General features: G+C 50.9%; 1 protein-coding gene and 1 long non-coding RNA gene across 2 annotated transcripts in view; one reads left to right on the top strand and one right to left on the bottom strand.

Annotated features, from left to right (window-relative positions):
* Positions 1-451: 451 nt before the first annotated feature.
* On the bottom strand, positions 452-12,339 carry LOC118921585 (uncharacterized). Its single transcript, XR_005028407.2, has 3 exons — positions 12,215-12,339; positions 7,517-7,606; positions 452-3,802 (listed from the first exon to the last, which is right to left on the bottom strand). It is a non-coding gene; the product is annotated as an uncharacterized LOC118921585 (long non-coding RNA).
* Positions 11,982-17,862, top strand: part of KCNK3 (potassium two pore domain channel subfamily K member 3) — a 37,856-nt gene continuing 31,975 nt past the window's right edge. Inside the window, exon 1 of the mRNA XM_036903416.2 lies at positions 11,982-12,443. Within this exon, the coding sequence (XP_036759311.1) occupies positions 12,161-12,443 (283 nt within the window). The 5' untranslated portion in view covers positions 11,982-12,160. The remainder of the gene's footprint in view (positions 12,444-17,862) is intronic.

Genomic DNA, 17,862 nt, shown 5'->3' with positions numbered 1-17,862 from the left:
GCTTGTGGCCAGGCCTGAAGGCCATCAGAGAAGTTCTGGGAGAAACAGAGAGGGCCCTTTAGAAACGGGTGGAGGAAGGAGAGGGAACTAGGCAAGGGGGGCAGCCCCCGCAGCCCAGGACGCTCCAGACTATGGGATGTCAAGGACTCTTAGAAACCCGGCTGGTCCAACCACCCCCTTTACAGATGAGGAAACTGAAGTTCAGGGTTCAGCAGTGGTGCTGGAAATAAAGCCCAGGTCTTCAGCTCCTCCTCCGTGCTCTTTCTGCTGCTCTAGGTGTGCGTGTGTATGTACGTGTATGCACGCACGCATATGTGCTGAGACAAGGCCATTCATCTCTCCATCCATCCATAATCCAAGCCGGCCATGATGTCGGCATGAATTAAAGATGTTTATAGAAATGAAAAAAAAACGCTTAGAAAAGAACTTAATCTCTCTATAGTGGGGGTGGGGGGGAGTGTCCAGTTTCAAAAGGTTAATATCTTGATTTTTTAAAATCCCTATTCTGTTTTTTCAAAGAGGATTTGGTGTTCTCAGTCCCAGCTGGGAGCTTAAGGAAACAGAACGTTGCTGCTCCGTCTGCTGCCCTTGCCTGCTGCTCTAGACTCTCTTGCTGAAGCTGGAGACAGGAGCATTGGATCCTGGCCTTGGCTCAGGCCAGCTGCATGCCTCCGTTTCCCTCTGTCTCCAGCCAGAAGTACAGGGTCTCCTTTCCTGCATCCCTCTTCCCACTCTTAGGGAGAAGGCTGGTCCAGCCCAAGAATGCAGGGGCTCAGTCATGGGAGGCGAGAAGTGGGGCTTGAAGCTGGAGGAGTTCAGGGGCCCTGGCCTGGCAGTGAGGACCACAGGGGCTGAGGGAGGCTCTAGAGGTGTGTGCAGAGGGAGGAAGAAGATGTACAAACTGTGCTGTGTCATGGGGAACAACTCCGGAGTCCCACCTGACCCATCTACTGTCTGGGTGGACCTCGGAACGATCCTCGTTCCTTGGAAAAATGATCGTGGGGCCACATGTGCACTGAATGTGCTCTTAAAACTGAGTTTGGGTGCAAACAGGAGAGTGTGTGTCTGGATCACCATTTGTGAGAGGACAGAGGCCTTGGTGTGGCCGTTTGTATCCCCCTGTCAAGCCCCTGGAGATCAATCAGCTCTTGGAGCCCCAGCCTGTCAGACCCCAAAGCTCCCTGGCCCAAAACTCCCAGGAGAGTTTTACAAAATCCCCTTAACTCTGCAGAAAGCCAGGCCCTGCAGGGTAGCAGGAGGTGAGCAGGAGCTCCACCAGGCAAATTGGGCTCCAAACAATTTTGACCACAATTAAAAAGCAGGTCATCATTTCTCCAGATTCCAAAGGTCAACACAAGTACTTCTGCTCAAGTCCAGTTCCCTAGCCATTGCCTGGAACCCCATCATCTCTTTGCTAGGCAGAGATTTTTCTTATTAGGAAACCAGCAATGCAATGGGATTCAAACTCAATCAAAACCCAAGTGACATCATCACATTGCATGCACTTGACCCTGTCCTTCTCTGGGCCTGTTTCCTCACCCATTAACGGGATATAGATCAGATGACCTCATCCCCAACTCAGACACATACATAAGTTCCCTTTGGCACTCATTTCAAGATTCTAAATTTCCACTGAGTGTCTTGCTGGCCTCTAATGAGCTCAGTCCTTCGATGGCTCACCCACCCTAAGCCAGACCCGGGAAGCCCCTTTCCCTTTCCCTTAAGCCTGGTTTCCTCCCTGGACTATGGTGTGGGGTTGGTTTTCCCCAGCCCTAATCCAGGAAGAGGGGAACAGAGGCACAATCCTCCCAACCCATTGAAAGAAGGCAGGTTACACACTAGGCAGGGGCAGGGCCAACCCAGGGATGCCAACCCTGGACCCCAAGATCTTTCCTCTGCCTCACAACTGCCCCCTTAGATCCACTCGGTTGCAACAGGGCAGAGTCCTCTGGCCAGGCCTGTCCTGACTCAATTCATCAAGGCTTTATTAATAGGCCAGACGGTTTGCTTGGCAAAGTATTAGCAGATAGAAAAGATCCATAGAGCCTATGGAGTGATTCCTTCTGGTTTCTGTGCTGGAGCTCAGTCCCTCCCCAGGGCAGTGTCAGGCCATCATCAGACACCCCTGGGCCTCTGGCAGCTGTTTTCCCATTTGTCCTTTGGGTCCAGCAAGTTACAGCTCATTCCTTTGGCCACATTGTTCCTTAACGACATCACTTTTTCCATCTCCCTGATGGCTTGGTGCCCTTCTGCCTGAGTGCTAACTCTCAGCTGATCTCCATCTCTCTGACTTGCTGTGCATTCCATGGGTCACTGGACTGCACCATCTCTGGTCACCTGATATGTGCACAGCACAGAGCCCAGGTACCTGCCTGTACCTCCCCAGAATGACCCAGCGCCAAGCAACCCCCATCCATGTGGGTGGATGGTCTCTTCCCCTTCAGATCACTTGTGTGCTGGAGATGCCAGGCACCCCATTCAAAGGCATCCTTCAGCCCATGCACAGCTGTGGAGGTACTTCTCAGACCCTGCCTGGGCTAGGTGATGGACACTTGGCTTCCTCCCTCATCTCTACCTCAGATCAGTCACCAAGTCCAGCTTATTCCTGTCTCCTGGCCCCTGTGCAAGCTGAAGTCACTTGACATCACCCACAGTTCTGCTCTGTTTCCTACATAAAGTAAGTCAAGCATCTGTTCCTCCTGGGGCAAACCCAGGTGCTGGGTCCAGGCCCTTCCTACAGCCTCTTCTCTGAGCTGCTCATTCATTCACACAGCTAGTATTTTTTTGAGCTCTAGCTAGGTGCCAAGCCCTGTATAGCACATTCTAATCTGTTTCCCTATTGCTGCCTAGCTCTACCCTCAATAATTTTCTAGTGAGGGAGTGTGGCGGAAGAGTGAATGCGCTGACTCTGGAATCAAACTGATCTGAGTTTGAATCCTGAATCTGTCATCTATTTACCTCTAAGAGCTTAGACAAGTTGCTTTGCTTGAGCCTCAGTGTTCTCATCTGTAAAACAGGAATGCTACCATTCAGAGGGCTGTTAGGAGCACTAAGTATAATTATATATGTGCCTGCAATAATATGCATTTCTGGCAGAAAAGCAAGAAAGAGCCCAGAGTATTTGGAGGCATTTCAAAGAACACAGAATGGCTGGTGCAAAGAGGCCTAAACTGAGCAAGGCGGATGAGGCCAGGAGTGCAGGGTGGGTGGATCGCACAAGACAGGAGGCCAGCTTAGGAAAGTGGCTTGGCTGGGAGGGCCCTGGTCTCATGGTGGAATAGCTCCAGCCACATTCACTTGGTGCCCCTCCATGTAGCCGTGTAGGTTTCTTAGGCTGACACTCCAGGCTTTCCAGCAGCCTCCTGGTCTAGCGTTCTCTTCTCTCCACTCCCAGAATAATATGGGGAATAAGGTGGCTTCTTCCTCATAGCATCTCTCCTGGCAAATGATTAATGCAGGGCTCTGAGGAGCATAGCCATCGAGGCCTGCTTTGTGCCCCTGCCCCCCAACATCCCACTCCCTTCTTCTCTTCCCTGCCAGCCTGATCCAAGAGAATCAGTTTTCCTCAACCCCAGCACCTGAATCAAGATTGCTTCTCTTCCCCCCAGCAAATGCCCAGAAGCTGTGCATGGCCTAGCAAGGCCACTGGTTGCAATCAGCACCCAGTCTCCTCTTTGAGGACAGACCAAGGCTTTGGTCTAATTACGTGAACACCAGACATCTGAGATCACCAAGGCCAGGGAAAGCTGGAAGTCAGGTGGTCCCCACGGTCTGCTCCAGCAAGGCCATCCCACTTTCAGAGCTACAATCACAAAAATCAAAACAGAGAAGGGCTGGGTCAGAAAGGGAGACCTAGATGGCAGCTGTTAATAATAACATTCTCATCTATTTTTTTCTTGAGCTATAATTGACATAAAGCATTGTATTAGTTTCAGGTATGCAGCATAATTTGATGTATGTATATATTTCCAAATCATTACTATAATAAGTTTAGTTGCTATCCATCACCACATGCAGTTACAAATTGTTTTTTGTTGTGATGAGAACTTTTAAGATTGGCTCTCTTAAAAACTTTCAGATATATGATACAGTATTGGATATTAACAGTCATCCTGCTGTATATTATACCCCCTGGACTTATTTATCTTATATTGGGAAGTTTGTACCTGTCGACCACCTTCATGCATTTGCCCCCCACCCCCACCCCTCTGGAAACCAACAAACTGTTTTCTATGAGTTCAGTTTCTTCAAGATTGCACATTCAAGGGAGACTGTACAGTATTTGTCTTTCTCTGTCTGACTTATTTCATTTAGTATAATGCCCTTAAGGTCCATCCATGTTATCACAAATGGCAGGGTTTCCTTCCTTTTTATAATATTTTGAATAATATTCTAGTGTGTGTGTGTATATATATGTGTATGTGTGTGTGTGTGTACATATATATATATATATATACCACATATTCTTTATCCATTCATCCACTGATGGACACTTAAGTTGTTCCTATGTCTTAGTTATTGTAAATAATTCTGCAGTGAACATGGGGGCGCAGATATCTTTTTGAGATAATGATTTTGTTTCCTGAGAATAAAGACCCAGAAGTGGAATTCTTGGATCATAAGGTAGTTCTATTTTTAATGTTTCAAGGAATCTCTTTACTGCTTTCCATCATGGCTGCACCAATTTACATTCCCACCAACAGTACACAAGCATTCTCTTTTCTCCATGTCTTCACCAACATTTGTTATCTCTTATCTTTTTGATACTAGCCGTTCTGACTAACAGAGGTGATAACCCACTGGGGTTTTGATTTGCATTCCCCTGGTGATTAGTGCTATTGAACACCTTTGCATGTACCGGCTGGCCACTTGTATGTCTTTTTTGGAAAAATCTCTATTTAGATGCTCTGCCTATTTTCTAATTGAATTGTTTGGGTTTTTTGTCTCTTAAGTTGCATGAGCTCTTCACTTATTTTGGATATGAACCTTTTTTCAGATATATGATTTGCAAATCATTTCTCCTGTTCCATAGGTTGCCTCATTGTTCTGTTGGCTTCCTTTGCTATGCAGAAGCTTTGAGTTTACATTCTCTCTCACCTTGTAACAGAATTAATTAATGAGTCTTAATTTCCCATTCATCATCTTGCCTGGAGTGCCCCACCCACTGTGTGAGGGAGGCTACAGGAGATTGCTTTCTTCATTTTGCCATGGTACAGAGAAGGAAACTGAGGTTCACCATGGCTTGTCCGGTGTCCACAGCTGGTCACTGTAGAGGTCTCTTGCCGTTTGTCCCTTCCACAAGGCTGCCCACTGAGTGAGTTTGGGTCACACCACTGACCAGAATCAGAATTTCAGCGATGCAAGGGACTGATGATTAAAATCCCTCGTTAGCATCCTGACAGTGTCCAAAAATCTTTCAGGAAGTTCTTTCTCTGGGAAAGGAACCAGTACAGACAGAACAGACACTGCCGTGACCCAGGGTCTCATCTGTCTCCATCTTGCTCATCACCCCCTCATTTCCAGGGGTCTCCTCTTCCATTCCTTCCCACACTAATATGACCCAATTTCCTCAAAGAACCTGGGGCTCAGAAGCCACTAAATCATGGCCCCCAAAAATCAGGGCTGTCTTTGAAGGAACACACATTTCATTAAATTTCTAGAGGAAAAAAGAATGCCAGGAGGGCAACCATAATTTTTTAAAAATATATTATCTCAGTTATGTTTTAAAAGTCTGAAAATTTAGATCTTACAGCAGATATTTCTGTGATTACGGATTTCAAACAGGTTCTTCTCTAGCTGGTCAGCTCATTTTAGCGTGGACTAGAATCCCAACCAGATGGACTGGATAAACTAGTGTTTCTTGTTTTTATTAAACCACTTGATTGAGGGATGACTGACATACAGAATATATATGTATAATGTATACAACTTGACAAGTTTGGAGGTAAGTATACATCTGTGAAACCATCACCACAATCTATGCCTTAAACAGATCCATCACCCCTGAAAATTTTCTTCCACCTCTGTATTTATTTATTTTTTTTTTACAAGAACATTAACATAAGATCTTCCCTCTTAGGAAATTTTTAAGTATAAATACAATATTGAGATGGACTAGAGTTTAAAAGTTGGAATGAACCCTCTCTAGTCCATCCTACTCATTTGACAGACAGAGAAACTGAGGCTCAGGTCAGAGACATGCTCTCTCCAGGAAATGCAGCTCCTTAGTGGCAGTGCCAAGTCTCAGCCCAGCTCTTTGAGTCCTCATTCAGTGTTGCTTCTGTGGTGCTGCAGCCCCACTGTGACCTGAGATCTGAGCAGCCTGGGCACGAGGCTAAAGGACCATTTTCTGAGCAGCCCCTGGCAGACCAGTCCTCCCAGGCCTGAGCCTCAGGCTTCTTTGATGTTCCTACTCACATATGTGTCTGGCTCAAATGGCTGTCCCTTTGGACTGCTGCAAGGGGCTGATTAGATGTAATTACTTTGCCTAGAGCGAGCTATCTTCTTAATAGAATCAGCTCCCAGTAATTAGCCTGCCAAAGGCCCATTTCCCTTGCTGGAGTCCTAGGGCCTCCAGGCCTTTAACTCCCACCTGTGAATGTTGGACCTCTGCAGGCAGCAGGGTGTAGTGTCTCCGTGGGCAGGGTGGTTGGGGTCTTTGGAGGGTGGGAGGAAGCAATGCGGTGAAGGCACAGTAAGGACTCCAGGTGCAGCCTTCCCTGGGGCCAGGGAATTGCAGGGGACAAAGAGTGTAGCACAGAAGGACTACTCCATGAATGTTGAACTGGGCCCAGCTGAACCACAAAAGGCATCTAATCCAGCCCCAAACCCAGTACATTCAGCAATCAAGTCCAAGGTATTTCCTGCAGAACAACTAAGTGCCAGGCACTGTACTAGCTCCTTGGATCCTTCTAAAATGGCTTCAACCCAAGAGATCAACCAGACTGTGCTTGCATTCCATTGACCAGGAGCTCATTGCATCCTGGGCAGCCCATTCCTTCTTCAGAGGCATAGAGAATGTTCCATCTATTTTGAGCCGAAATCTCTTTCACTATAACACCTCCCCATAGCTCACTGGCCCTCCCAGGCCACCCAGAGCAAAGCTAATCCCTCCTCCATGTGAAAGGTCACACATTCCCTGCACCTTTTCTCCAGGCTGAGCATCCCAAGTTCCTTTGGTTGTGCCACATACATCATGCTGGTGAGAACCCTCATTAATCTGGTTGACAGACCTGGAAGTTGCTTCTGTTCAATTCCTCTCTCCCAGATGGTCTAGAGCCCAGTAGCCAGGACCACAGGGGGCAGGATTCCTCTTCCAGCAGAAAGAACCACAACCTCAGCCAGAACAGGACATTATCCAAGGAGTACCATGGTGGTGACCCAGACCCTCCCTGAGAAAAGGACACCTAAAATCTGTTCATTGGGAGTAACTTCTCTTGTCCTCTCCCCAGCCCAGACACACACACACACACACACACACTGCTATGCATGCTCACAGGCACCACTCAATACTTACTGACTGATTAATCACTGCAAGTGCTATTATAATTATTGTGTTTGGTGCTGAGAACAGGCTGCCTCTGCTTGCTTCTCAGAAGCCATAAACCTGAAAAAAAAAAAAGGATCTCAAGATTTTTGAGGCTGTTGACTAGATCTCCAGGCTCACTTTTTTCCTTACCAGCAACATACTTGCCAGGGAGCATAGCCATGCAGCTCCAGAATCTCTGTGGAGGATAGACTTAAGGGACTTAATTCTTACAATGGGAACAGGGTGCGTTTAGGGAACTTATCTTGTAGCTAAGGTGTGAAAGTCAGGATAGCTGGGCTTGAGTCCTAGCTCTGGCCCAGCAAGCTGTGAGGCCTGGCACCTCATCAGGCCTCATTCCTCATGAGCACTGTATAGTCCAAGGTTTCCTCCAGCTTTAATTATTCTGTGACCAAACACAGAGGTGAATGTGAGTGAAGGGGAAAATAAGGGCCAGGAGATGGAAGAATGGGAAGAGAGGAGACCAGGACTGAAGCTGAGAGTCTCAGGCTCATAGCCTCCTACACACACACACACACACACACCCCCAGGCTGGAGAACAGCAGCTGGTTTTCTCCCAGATCTCTCTCTCCCATCCCCTGCTGGCTTGCCTGAGGCCCCAGTAAGGGTTGGCTCTATCTATTTACTGTCCCTGTCCCAAGTATAGGGGAGAGGGAGGTGGTAAAGGGAGAAGGGAAAAGGAGAGAAGGGGGAAATTAGTAGAAAATAGAGAGGCATACAAATGGCAAAAATGGTGTGGGCCAAGTGGGCGATGTTGTACACTGCTGGGGAGAGTGACAACCAAGAAAGCCCAACAATGTTTGGTGACATGCAGTGGACATAGCACTGGGACGCTTCTGGGTATATGTCTCAGTGAAAATTCCCTGCAGGTCCTTAAGGACACACATACAAGGATGCCCATCTTAGTGTGGTATTCAGAATCAGAGATGGAGACCACCAAGGAGCCCCTCTCTAGGGGAAGGAATTTGTCAAATGCAGTAGATCCAGATCTTGGACCAAGGCTTCCTGCTAAGGCATGGAGCAAGCCTGGCCCCCACAGCAACTCTATGAAGATCATTGGTCCTCACTCTCACTGATAGGAGACCCAAATCTGTATCCTGAGCTAGTCACCCAGCTCTTCTGGGGCAGGACCATAACAGAGCCAGGTGTCCACCTCCCAGCAACAGCTCCCACAGCCTCTCCTTTGTGAACAGCTGCCTTTTGTGTTTGGTTTGGGCTTGAGATGTTAAACAAACAGTGTCTCTTGACAAATGCAAGCTGGCTGTACTGGGACTGGTTACGCTCTGTAAATGGATGGATGGATCCAGATGGATCTGCCACATCTCTTCCTACAGAGACACACCAAGAAACACCTAGACCACACTTTGAGCACTCTGAATCCCATCAGTCTGCCTTCAGAGCCCAGAATCCCTGGTGCACCTCTCTGTGACAACCACTGCCCTGTCTTTCTGTTGCAGCTCCTCTAACTGGCTCAAAGCTTTCTCCACTAGAGTCACCAATGGATTTAAAAAAAAGAAGAACATAGAGAAGCCACAGCTGAGCCATTTTTATCATTGATAATAGACAGAACAGATAAAGGTGCTTTCTGACACTTGGCCCTGGGCAGGGGGTGAGGGTGAGGGTCCAGGCAGGCCCCAGGAGTCCTGAATGAGAGGGAGTGGGATGGGCTTTGAGGTCTTTGGCACAATCCCACTGAGGTTGGGGGCAGGAGACAGTGGATGGCACGCCTACCTGCAGCACCCAGGAGCTACTCAGATACCTAGACTGGCACTAGCATGGCTCCCCCAATCTGTACCCCATCCTTAAGAGAAAGGAGAGAAGAGGAGCAGGAGGAGAAGACACAGAGGCTCTCCTAGGCTCCAGGTGGCCTCTGGATGCACTGTGCTTCCCCACTGGCAAGTGTCCTCGCCCCTCACATCATGGAAGCTACAGGAAAGACCCCAGCCATGAGACATGAGTCTTGGTCCCATCTCACTCATCATGTGACCTGGACAGTCCCCTTCCTACTCTCTGGGCCTCAGTTTCCTCATCTGTAACATGAGAGGGTTGGACTAAATGAAGGTCATTCTAGTTCTGAAGTGCTATGAAAATAAACTTCATAATAATTAATAATAAATGGCCTGTCCCTAAAAAGAGCTTTTTTCCTTTTCCAAAGCTCTTTCACTCATCATATCACCTTTCATCTGCACAGCAGTCTGGCTTAGCAGCCAGAAGCAAGCAGATGCCGGATACAGCCTTTCTTACTGAAAACTAGGTCCTGCAAGCCACTTGCTCATCTAGACCAGTTTGGGGGTAATTGGCTTCTAGGGTGGCTGTGACCAGCAGCACAGGATCTGACGTATACCCTCACCCCTGGAAAGCCAAGAAAGACAGTACTTTTCTTCCCAGAGAGCCAGAAGATGCCAAGTGGAAAAGATGCCTGCAGTAGCTGAGTTCATGCCAAAGGGGTGGGGTCAGAAAGTTTGTGTCAGATCAAAGAATCTGACCCAATCACAAGATCTTTTGGGGTGGAGGAGGTGGGGTGGAGACAAGGTGCCACAATTCAGGGCCTTCCCATCAGGCTCTGGTCAGAGACCTGCATCCTTAGAGAGAAGAAGTTGATACAGAGCTTCATACTGTCTGATTTGCACACATGTGATCTCCTTTGATTTCGTACAGCAATCTATTCAAGAACTGGTATAACGAGCCATCCAGTTACAGATGAAAAAACTGAGGCCCAAGGAGTCATTAAGGAGAAGAGTATGGGTTTAAGAGGCAGCTCAAGTCTCTTCCCAGATGAATGACCTTGGGCAGTCCTCTGCACTGCCTTTAGCCTCAGTTTCCCATCTACTAAATGGACATAACGATACCTACCTTGCAGGATTGTGGCAAGGACTAGAGATAATGTATGTGACATGCCTAGCCTGACACACAGCTGATGCTTGATACATACTGTTGAATAAATGCTTGAAGGAAGCAGTGGGTGGTGACACTCCTGGGAGAAGCAGTGGCGTGTCCAGTCGTGACAGGTCAGTCCAGGGTATGGGCACACGGTGCTTCCACTTCTGGCTGGCTGTCTCTGGAGCCTATGCTTAGTCAGGGGCTTGGGGCCTCTTCCACGTCTCTCCTCAGGGCCCATGCCAGGGTCCCGTGAAAGACTTTTTGACCCTCCTTGGCAGTGGGATTTACATTCCAATCATTCTGCTCACTCAGCCCATCCAAGTCTGGAGTTGTTTGATGCTAAGCAAGGCCTGTGGGATCATCTGCCATGACACCTCATCGAGGAGATAAGGAAGTGAGACTCTGAAAGGGAAAATGACACCTTGCCTGAGGTCCCACAGCCTGCCCCTCCTCACTGCCATTGCCACCATGTTGGCAAATGAGGAAACTGAGGCACAGGGAAGCCTCTCAGTTCCTCTAGTCTGTCAGCAAGCCTCCTGACCTGGGCCCCACCTGCCACATTCCAGCTAGATCCCAGTTCAGCTGGATGCCCCACAGTGGTGTCCCGTGCTGTCCCTGGCAGCCCAGCCTGTCCCACTGAAGCAGGATAGGGGTTATGGATTTCCAGACAACCTGGGAGCCCCTGGGAGCAGTGCAAGAGACCCTGGGAACGGGTGCTACTGGCTTAGGCTGCCAGCCTGGGCTTTCTGGGCCAGTTCCAGGAGCCCTGCCGACTGGGAAGGGACACCTTTCATGAGAGCAGGGCTTTCCCTTGGGTGTTGGCCCATTTGTGCTCAGGTCCACAGCTGTGCCCTTCTGTTTCTAAGACAACCAGCAGCTTGGCACTGGGGAGGGGGTGTGGCTGGGAGGAGGAAAAGTTTAGCTGAGTCCCAGTGCTGGCACTAACTCACCGTGTGCCCTTGCAAGTCGCTTGACTTCTCTGTGCCTCAGTTTCCTCATCCACATAATAAAGGGCTCTCCCTGCTATAGCATACTGTGATTTCTGCTGAGGGTTCGGGGTGAGGTGGGATCTCGCTCCTTCTGTTCTTTTTCCCTTTCTTGCTTTTTTTTTCTGTGTCATCAGTTTATCTCCTGCTCCAGGTCTCCCTGTCTCAGCCAGCCGCTCTTTCTGTTTCCGTCTTCCCCTCTCTGCCCCTCGCGCTCTGTATTTTTCTGTCTGCCTCCTCTTTTTGTGTGTCTATGAGTCTACCTCTGGTTTTATGTCCTCGTCTGTCACACCCCCTCTGCTTCTCTCTCTCTCTTATAGTTACATGCGTTTCTCCATCTAGTTATGTCTCTCTCTGGGTCTCTCCCCGTCCTGCCCGGTCTCTCCGCGCCTCTGCTGCTCGCTCCCTCACCCCTCCCCCTCCGCCGGCCCCCCTCTTCCCTCCCTCGGCGCGTCTCCCCAGTCCTTATTTGGCTGGGCGGGAGGGCTGGCGGGAGGAGGCGGCCGGCGGGCGGGGGCCAGGGGGCGGGAGCGGGGCCGGGCGGAGGAGGGCGGTGGGTGGTGCTGAAGGGACAGCTCCGCGGCGGCGGCGGCGGCGGCGGCGGCCCCAGGGCGCGGAGCGGGTGCCCGGCGCGGGGAGCGGAGAGCGCAGCCATGCCCCAGGCCGCCTCCGGGGCAGCAGCAGCGGCGGCCGGGGCCGGAGCGCTCGCCGGGGGCGCCGGGGGGCCGGCGGCGGCTCGGGCTGGACGATGAAGCGGCAGAACGTGCGCACGCTGGCGCTCATCGTGTGCACCTTCACCTACCTGCTGGTGGGCGCCGCGGTCTTCGACGCGCTGGAGTCTGAGCCCGAGATGATCGAGCGGCAGCGGCTGGAACTGCGGCAGCAAGAGCTGCGGGCGCGCTACAACCTCAGCCAGGGCGGCTACGAGGAGCTCGAGCGCGTCGTGCTGCGCCTCAAGCCGCACAAGGCCGGCGTGCAGTGGCGCTTCGCCGGCTCCTTCTACTTCGCCATCACCGTCATCACCACCATCGGTAACTACTCGCAGGGCCGGGGCGGGAACCCGGGGGCTGGGCGCCGGGTCCCGGGGTAGTCCGGAGCCGGCCGGGGCTGGGGGTTCCCCCGGAGAAGGTCTAGGCGCCGAGCCCCGCGCTCCTAGAAACCCGAGTTCAGCCTGGCGTGTCTGCTTCGCGGGAACAGGACTCGGGGGAGGCTCCGATTCCTGGCTCCGGACCTGACTCTCCCGCCGGGCCAGCCCTAACTTGTCCCTGCCAGGCTGTGCGAGGGCCCCAGGGGACTCTGAAGTGTGTGAGAGGGGCAGGAACGACCGGCGGAGGCTGGGGAGGAGGGGTGTGGCCGGGCCAGGCCTTGGAGCAGGGCTCTGAGTGTGAGCGGCAGGGAACGCTCAACTCCTCCGTGTCCCTGAACATGGGCTTCGGACACCGGGGAGCGTCTACACTGGCTGGGGCTCCAGGGAGACGTGTGGATGCAGGTATTCGGCACTCCGCGGCACTGCGAGTCACTTTGGGTGTCTGAAACACCCTGTAACAGTGGCTCTGAATGCTGTTTGGGATGTGTGTATGTGTGTGTGTGTCCAGGTCTGGAGTTTGGGCACCGACAGGCAGTGCCTTTATTTTCTTAGGGCGGCAAATCTGGTGCTGGAAGCCAGATCCAGCCCTGTCCACTGCCTTCTCTGCTGTCCCAGGAAAACAGTCACCTCACAGGAATGGCCTCCGTTCTATTCTCCAGGCCAGGGCAGACCATAGTGTAGGAGGCCACACATACCCAGACTCAGAACATAGGTGCAGGCACACACACACACACACACACACACACACACACACACACACGTACACACACAGGCACATACAGGGCATACAATCACGTACACTAAAGCACACAAACCAGTGTCCAGGAAAGGAATCTCCAGTGATGCCATGTGTGCTATTCAAAAGTGCCCAGACAAGAGTAAACACCTTTCTCCTAACCTTCTCCCAAACATGTGATTCCAGCCCAGCTCCAACACTTCGCTTGCTGTGTGACCTTGGGCAAGTCTCTTCCTCTGCCTGGGTCTCTGGCTAACCTCCAGACAATGAGGGGTTGGCTGAAATGATCCCAAGAGCTCCCCCCGGTCCTGACGTGCTCCCGGCCAGCCTTCCCCCAGAGCCCATCCGATGCCTACATGAGCTGTTCCATCTTTCCCATTCCTTCTCCTCTCCCTGGTCCTGCTCTTTGCCTTGGCTGAGCTCCCAAGGGCTCATTGCCACTTGGCGTAGCCCATGACAAGATGGCAGTGTTTTCCTGGGAGTCAACAGGAGTAGAGGGGGTAAAAGGCAGGACTGGATATTGTTCCTGCAGTCTGTCCACTGCAGGACCCTGACTCGAGGATTGCTGCTCCTGGGGACCACAGGGACCACAGGTTTTTGGCTTCCTCTCTTGGAAGAGAAAGGGCCCCAGGAGTGGATGTGGCCCAAGTGGGGGCACCTCTGGGTTCTGTGAGTTTAGTGCAAGATAGTGAGACTCAGTCCTGCTCAAAGAGAAGCCTGCTTTCCTGGGAAGGATCAGACCAGACCAGGGTGTCAGGAGCACTGAACACCCTTAGGCCTTCTCTCACTCTTGCTATACACCACGCCCTTGGCCATGTGTCTCCCATTCCTTTCTTAGTCCCATAGTGCCTGGCTCCACAGTAACCTCCTAACTGGCCTTCTTGCCTCCAGCCTGATATCCCCAAAGGGCAAGCGCTCCTGGACAATACTGTCAGAAAGAATCTCCCCAAAATGCAGCTCTGACCATATATCATATCAATACCCTTCTCAGAAGCCCTCAATGGCTCCCCACTGCCCATAGAATTTGGTCCATGTTCCTTATCCCAAATTTTAAGGACCTTCATACCTGGCTCCAATCTTCATGTCAACTTCATTTCTCACTTCTTACTGACACGGTCCCTCCACTGCAGTCATACTGCCCCCTGAGAACACTTTACATATGCCCATCTGGCACACCTTTTTCCTCTGTCTTCTATTTATTTTGTCCAAGGTAACCTTTCAGGTCCAGCTCAAATCCCACCTCCTTCTTCAAGTCTCCCAGGCCACTGCTCTGGACAGCTGCAGGACTACTGACAGGACAACCTGGGTGACAGAGCGTAGGCTCTTTTATCTGGTTATTTACATTTTAGGGGGTGTGTTTTGTCTCTTCAACCACACTGTAATTAACTGCCATGTGGGCAGGGCCCTGCAGTTCCCACCTCTGTGCTCGTAGCACTGGCACAGTACTCGGAAGCACATGAGTACTCAGAGGATGCTACTGACGGGTTTAAGGTTGCAGAAATGAGGGCATCATCCTTCCCCTCCAGCCCCGCCATTTCCCAAAGTGACTGCAGTCCTCACCAAGAGAGATTCTACAAACTGGGTATAGAAGCAGAGCATGGTTCTGGAGATATTTATTTACAAAGTGCTGGGCAAGAGGAAAGAGCATCAAAGACCCCAGATCGGCATTCACCCCCTGCCCCATCCAAACATCTCTGGCTTTTTGTCACCTCTCACTCTGACTATGCCACCTGGCTGGAAGCTGTCCACAGGGGCTCTGCTCTAGAAAAACCTCTCTGGGCTGTGATCAGAGTGCTGGAAGGGGCCCTGTTTTAGACTGTTCTTGACCCAAGACCCAAAGGCAGTGGCCTGCGTCTACTTGATGCCTTTGGAGACCCAAATGGGTCTCCTGAGGCACTGAGAGCCCATTTGGAATAAAATAATGACAGAACTTCCCATTCACTTGGACCTTAGTGATCACAATGCACTTTCATCACATCTTTTGAGTCTCAGCCGTCGCAGCTCAAGGAAGTGGCCAGGGCAGCTTTTTGGCACCATTGTACAGATGAAGGCGAGGGGATTTGGGGCAGGGAAATGACACCCCCAAAGCCACACAGCTGATGAGCGGCAGAGTTAGAGTGAGAAGCTGGATATTCTGACTCCAAGTCCAGTGCTCTTTCCTTGCCGGTCTCTCTCGGCTGCTTCCTCTGCCTCCATATGCCGTGAAGCCCAGAGCCAGCCAGGACTGGTGTGGCCAAGACATGCTCAGTGATGCCAGCTTGCAGGCCTCTCATGGGAAGTCCTGATTGGTTGAGGGTCAGCAGGGTCTGAGTTGGTCATTCACCTGGTTAGTCACAGCCTCCACTGACTGCAGGGATTCCTCCAGCCCCCCAAATCCCTGGCCTCTCAGCCAGGAAACCCTTCCTTTGTTGTGCCCTAAGTTCATCAAACACAAATGGAAACTCTTTTCTGGGAAAGCTTAACCTCTCTAGCTGTTGAGTCATTAAACTCCTCCGGGGCCCCAGCCCCATCTATTCATAGCCCAGAGGCTGTCAGAGCAGGAAGGAGCCTCCATATCATCTGATACCACCCCTTCCTCTCACAGATAAGGAACCAGAGAGGTGATGGGAGTCACACAGCCAGAGGGTAGCAAGGCCCCCACTCCTTCCACTTGTTCAGGATAATTCTATTCGTATTCTTATTAAGAGCAGCAATAGGAACAATAATCACAGCAGCCACCATCTATTATCTATGCTGTCAGGCTCACTAGGTGACACTCATTTGTATCTTCTCATTTAATTTTTCTCACCAGCCCTTCAAGATGGGCATTATTACCCCCCTTTTTTAGAATCTAAAAGCTTAGAGGAACCTAAGGCTCTGAGTGTAAATGACTCCTCCGCAGCATTGCGATTTGAAATTATGGTACCTGCCCAGATTCGGTTGAGCCTCTCTGACTCCCATGCCCTGAATTTTTTGCCAGTTCTTTCTCCACTTCAAGAACCCAGTCCAGACTCTTGTATCTTGAGGGCACCCAGTAGCCAAAGCTTGTTTTCTCCTCCCCAGAAGGAGAGAGCCTCCTGCTGTAGCACACTACAGCCAGCCTGCTGCCCCCCAACGCCCTAGCCCCTGACCAACCCAGACCACGTGCCAGAGCTGTGCCTAGCACCAGGCCCTACCTGAGACTGCCACGGGCTCACAGGTGCCTGTTCTCCCACTGCAGGCCCCCGGATTCTTTGCGCCTCTAAAGCAACAAGAGACCAGGTGATTGATTGGCTGATGGAGCTGGGCAGAAAACCTTTTGTTCTGCTCTTTCCTCAGCTTCCAACCTGTTCTCAGCTGAGCACAGGCTCCCATCACCCACCAACATGGCCTGGGAATCTTTAGATTGTAATTTCGAGCAGGCAGCTCATGAAGGAACCTGTACTTTTTTACATCTTTCCAAGAAGGAATGCAGAAGTGACCTGTCACTCCTGAAACCTCAAAGTCTCCAAATAAAAGGAGATATTAATAATCATCCAGACACCCAGAGGTGAGTGGCTTGCCCGAAGTCATGCAGCAAGTTGCAGATATAGCCCTGATTAGAACCTAAGCCTTTGGGTGCCCAGTCTGGAGTTCTTGCCATCATCCCAGAGTGTTCCCCCCATGAACCACCATCTGTCTCAGCACTGGGCCTTCTGGCTGCTTATCACTCCAGTGCTCCCAGTTCTCTCATTACTTCCCAATGGGGTGGAGGGGCAGCCCAGCCTGGGCAGACCCACTGCCCACTCTCGGTAAGCAGTTCCTTCCTGCCTGCCTACAGGCCACCTCTCTAACCACACAAGCCTTTTCTGCAGGGTGGTGTAGGGATATGGGTACTGGCTTAGAAGCCAGATGCCTGGGTTCATCTCTTAACCCACTTCTCTACTTGCCCCCTACCCCCTACCACAAGTTTGTACTCTTACAAGTCTTTCTGAACTTGTTTGTTTTTTACAAAATGGGGGTAATGCAATCTGCCTCCCAAGATTAACCTGGATAATGTAAAGAAAGTGCCTGCTACAGAAGAGCCACCTAAACAACATGTGCAATCATTAGTGTTATTAATATTATTGTTCATGGATTATTACTTCCCCCACTGGAAGGGAATCTCTATTTCCAAAAAAATTACCATGACCACAGCTACCTCTTCTTTCTAACGGGTGGGGTTAGGGGGTTGGGAACCAGAGGCTGCCATACCCTTCCCTTTATCCTCTTAATCCCATTCCCCCATCCTAGGCTTCCCAGATCCTCATGCACAGCTCTAGTCTGCCCGAAATCCAGACGCAGGGGTCTTGCTTCCTCCACTGAGCATGAGGATCCTGCAGAAAACCAGTCAGGGAAGAGTGAGGGTTGGAGAACCTACCCTGGACTGGAGCAAGGAGGCAAAAGTTTCAGTTCCACTTAGCTCAGTTGCTGGTCCTCTATGACCATCAATTTCCTCATCTACAAAGTGGATCTATTTGATCAGAGGTCCTTCTAACTGCTGTGCCTCCTGACTGCACATCCAGTTTGCACACATCATGGTTGGGGGCTGGAGACATGGAGGGAATGGGAGGGAGAATAGGACATGAATAGAAGACACACGCCTGGCCCCAGTGGGGACAAGACAAACACAATAAGTATTTTCAAAGAA

Source organism: Manis pentadactyla, chromosome 2, assembly GCF_030020395.1.
Source record: "Manis pentadactyla isolate mManPen7 chromosome 2, mManPen7.hap1, whole genome shotgun sequence".
NCBI lineage: Eukaryota > Metazoa > Chordata > Mammalia > Pholidota > Manidae > Manis > Manis pentadactyla.
Note: the sequence above shows the minus strand (reverse complement) of the source record. Positions and strands in the feature narration are given on the sequence as shown.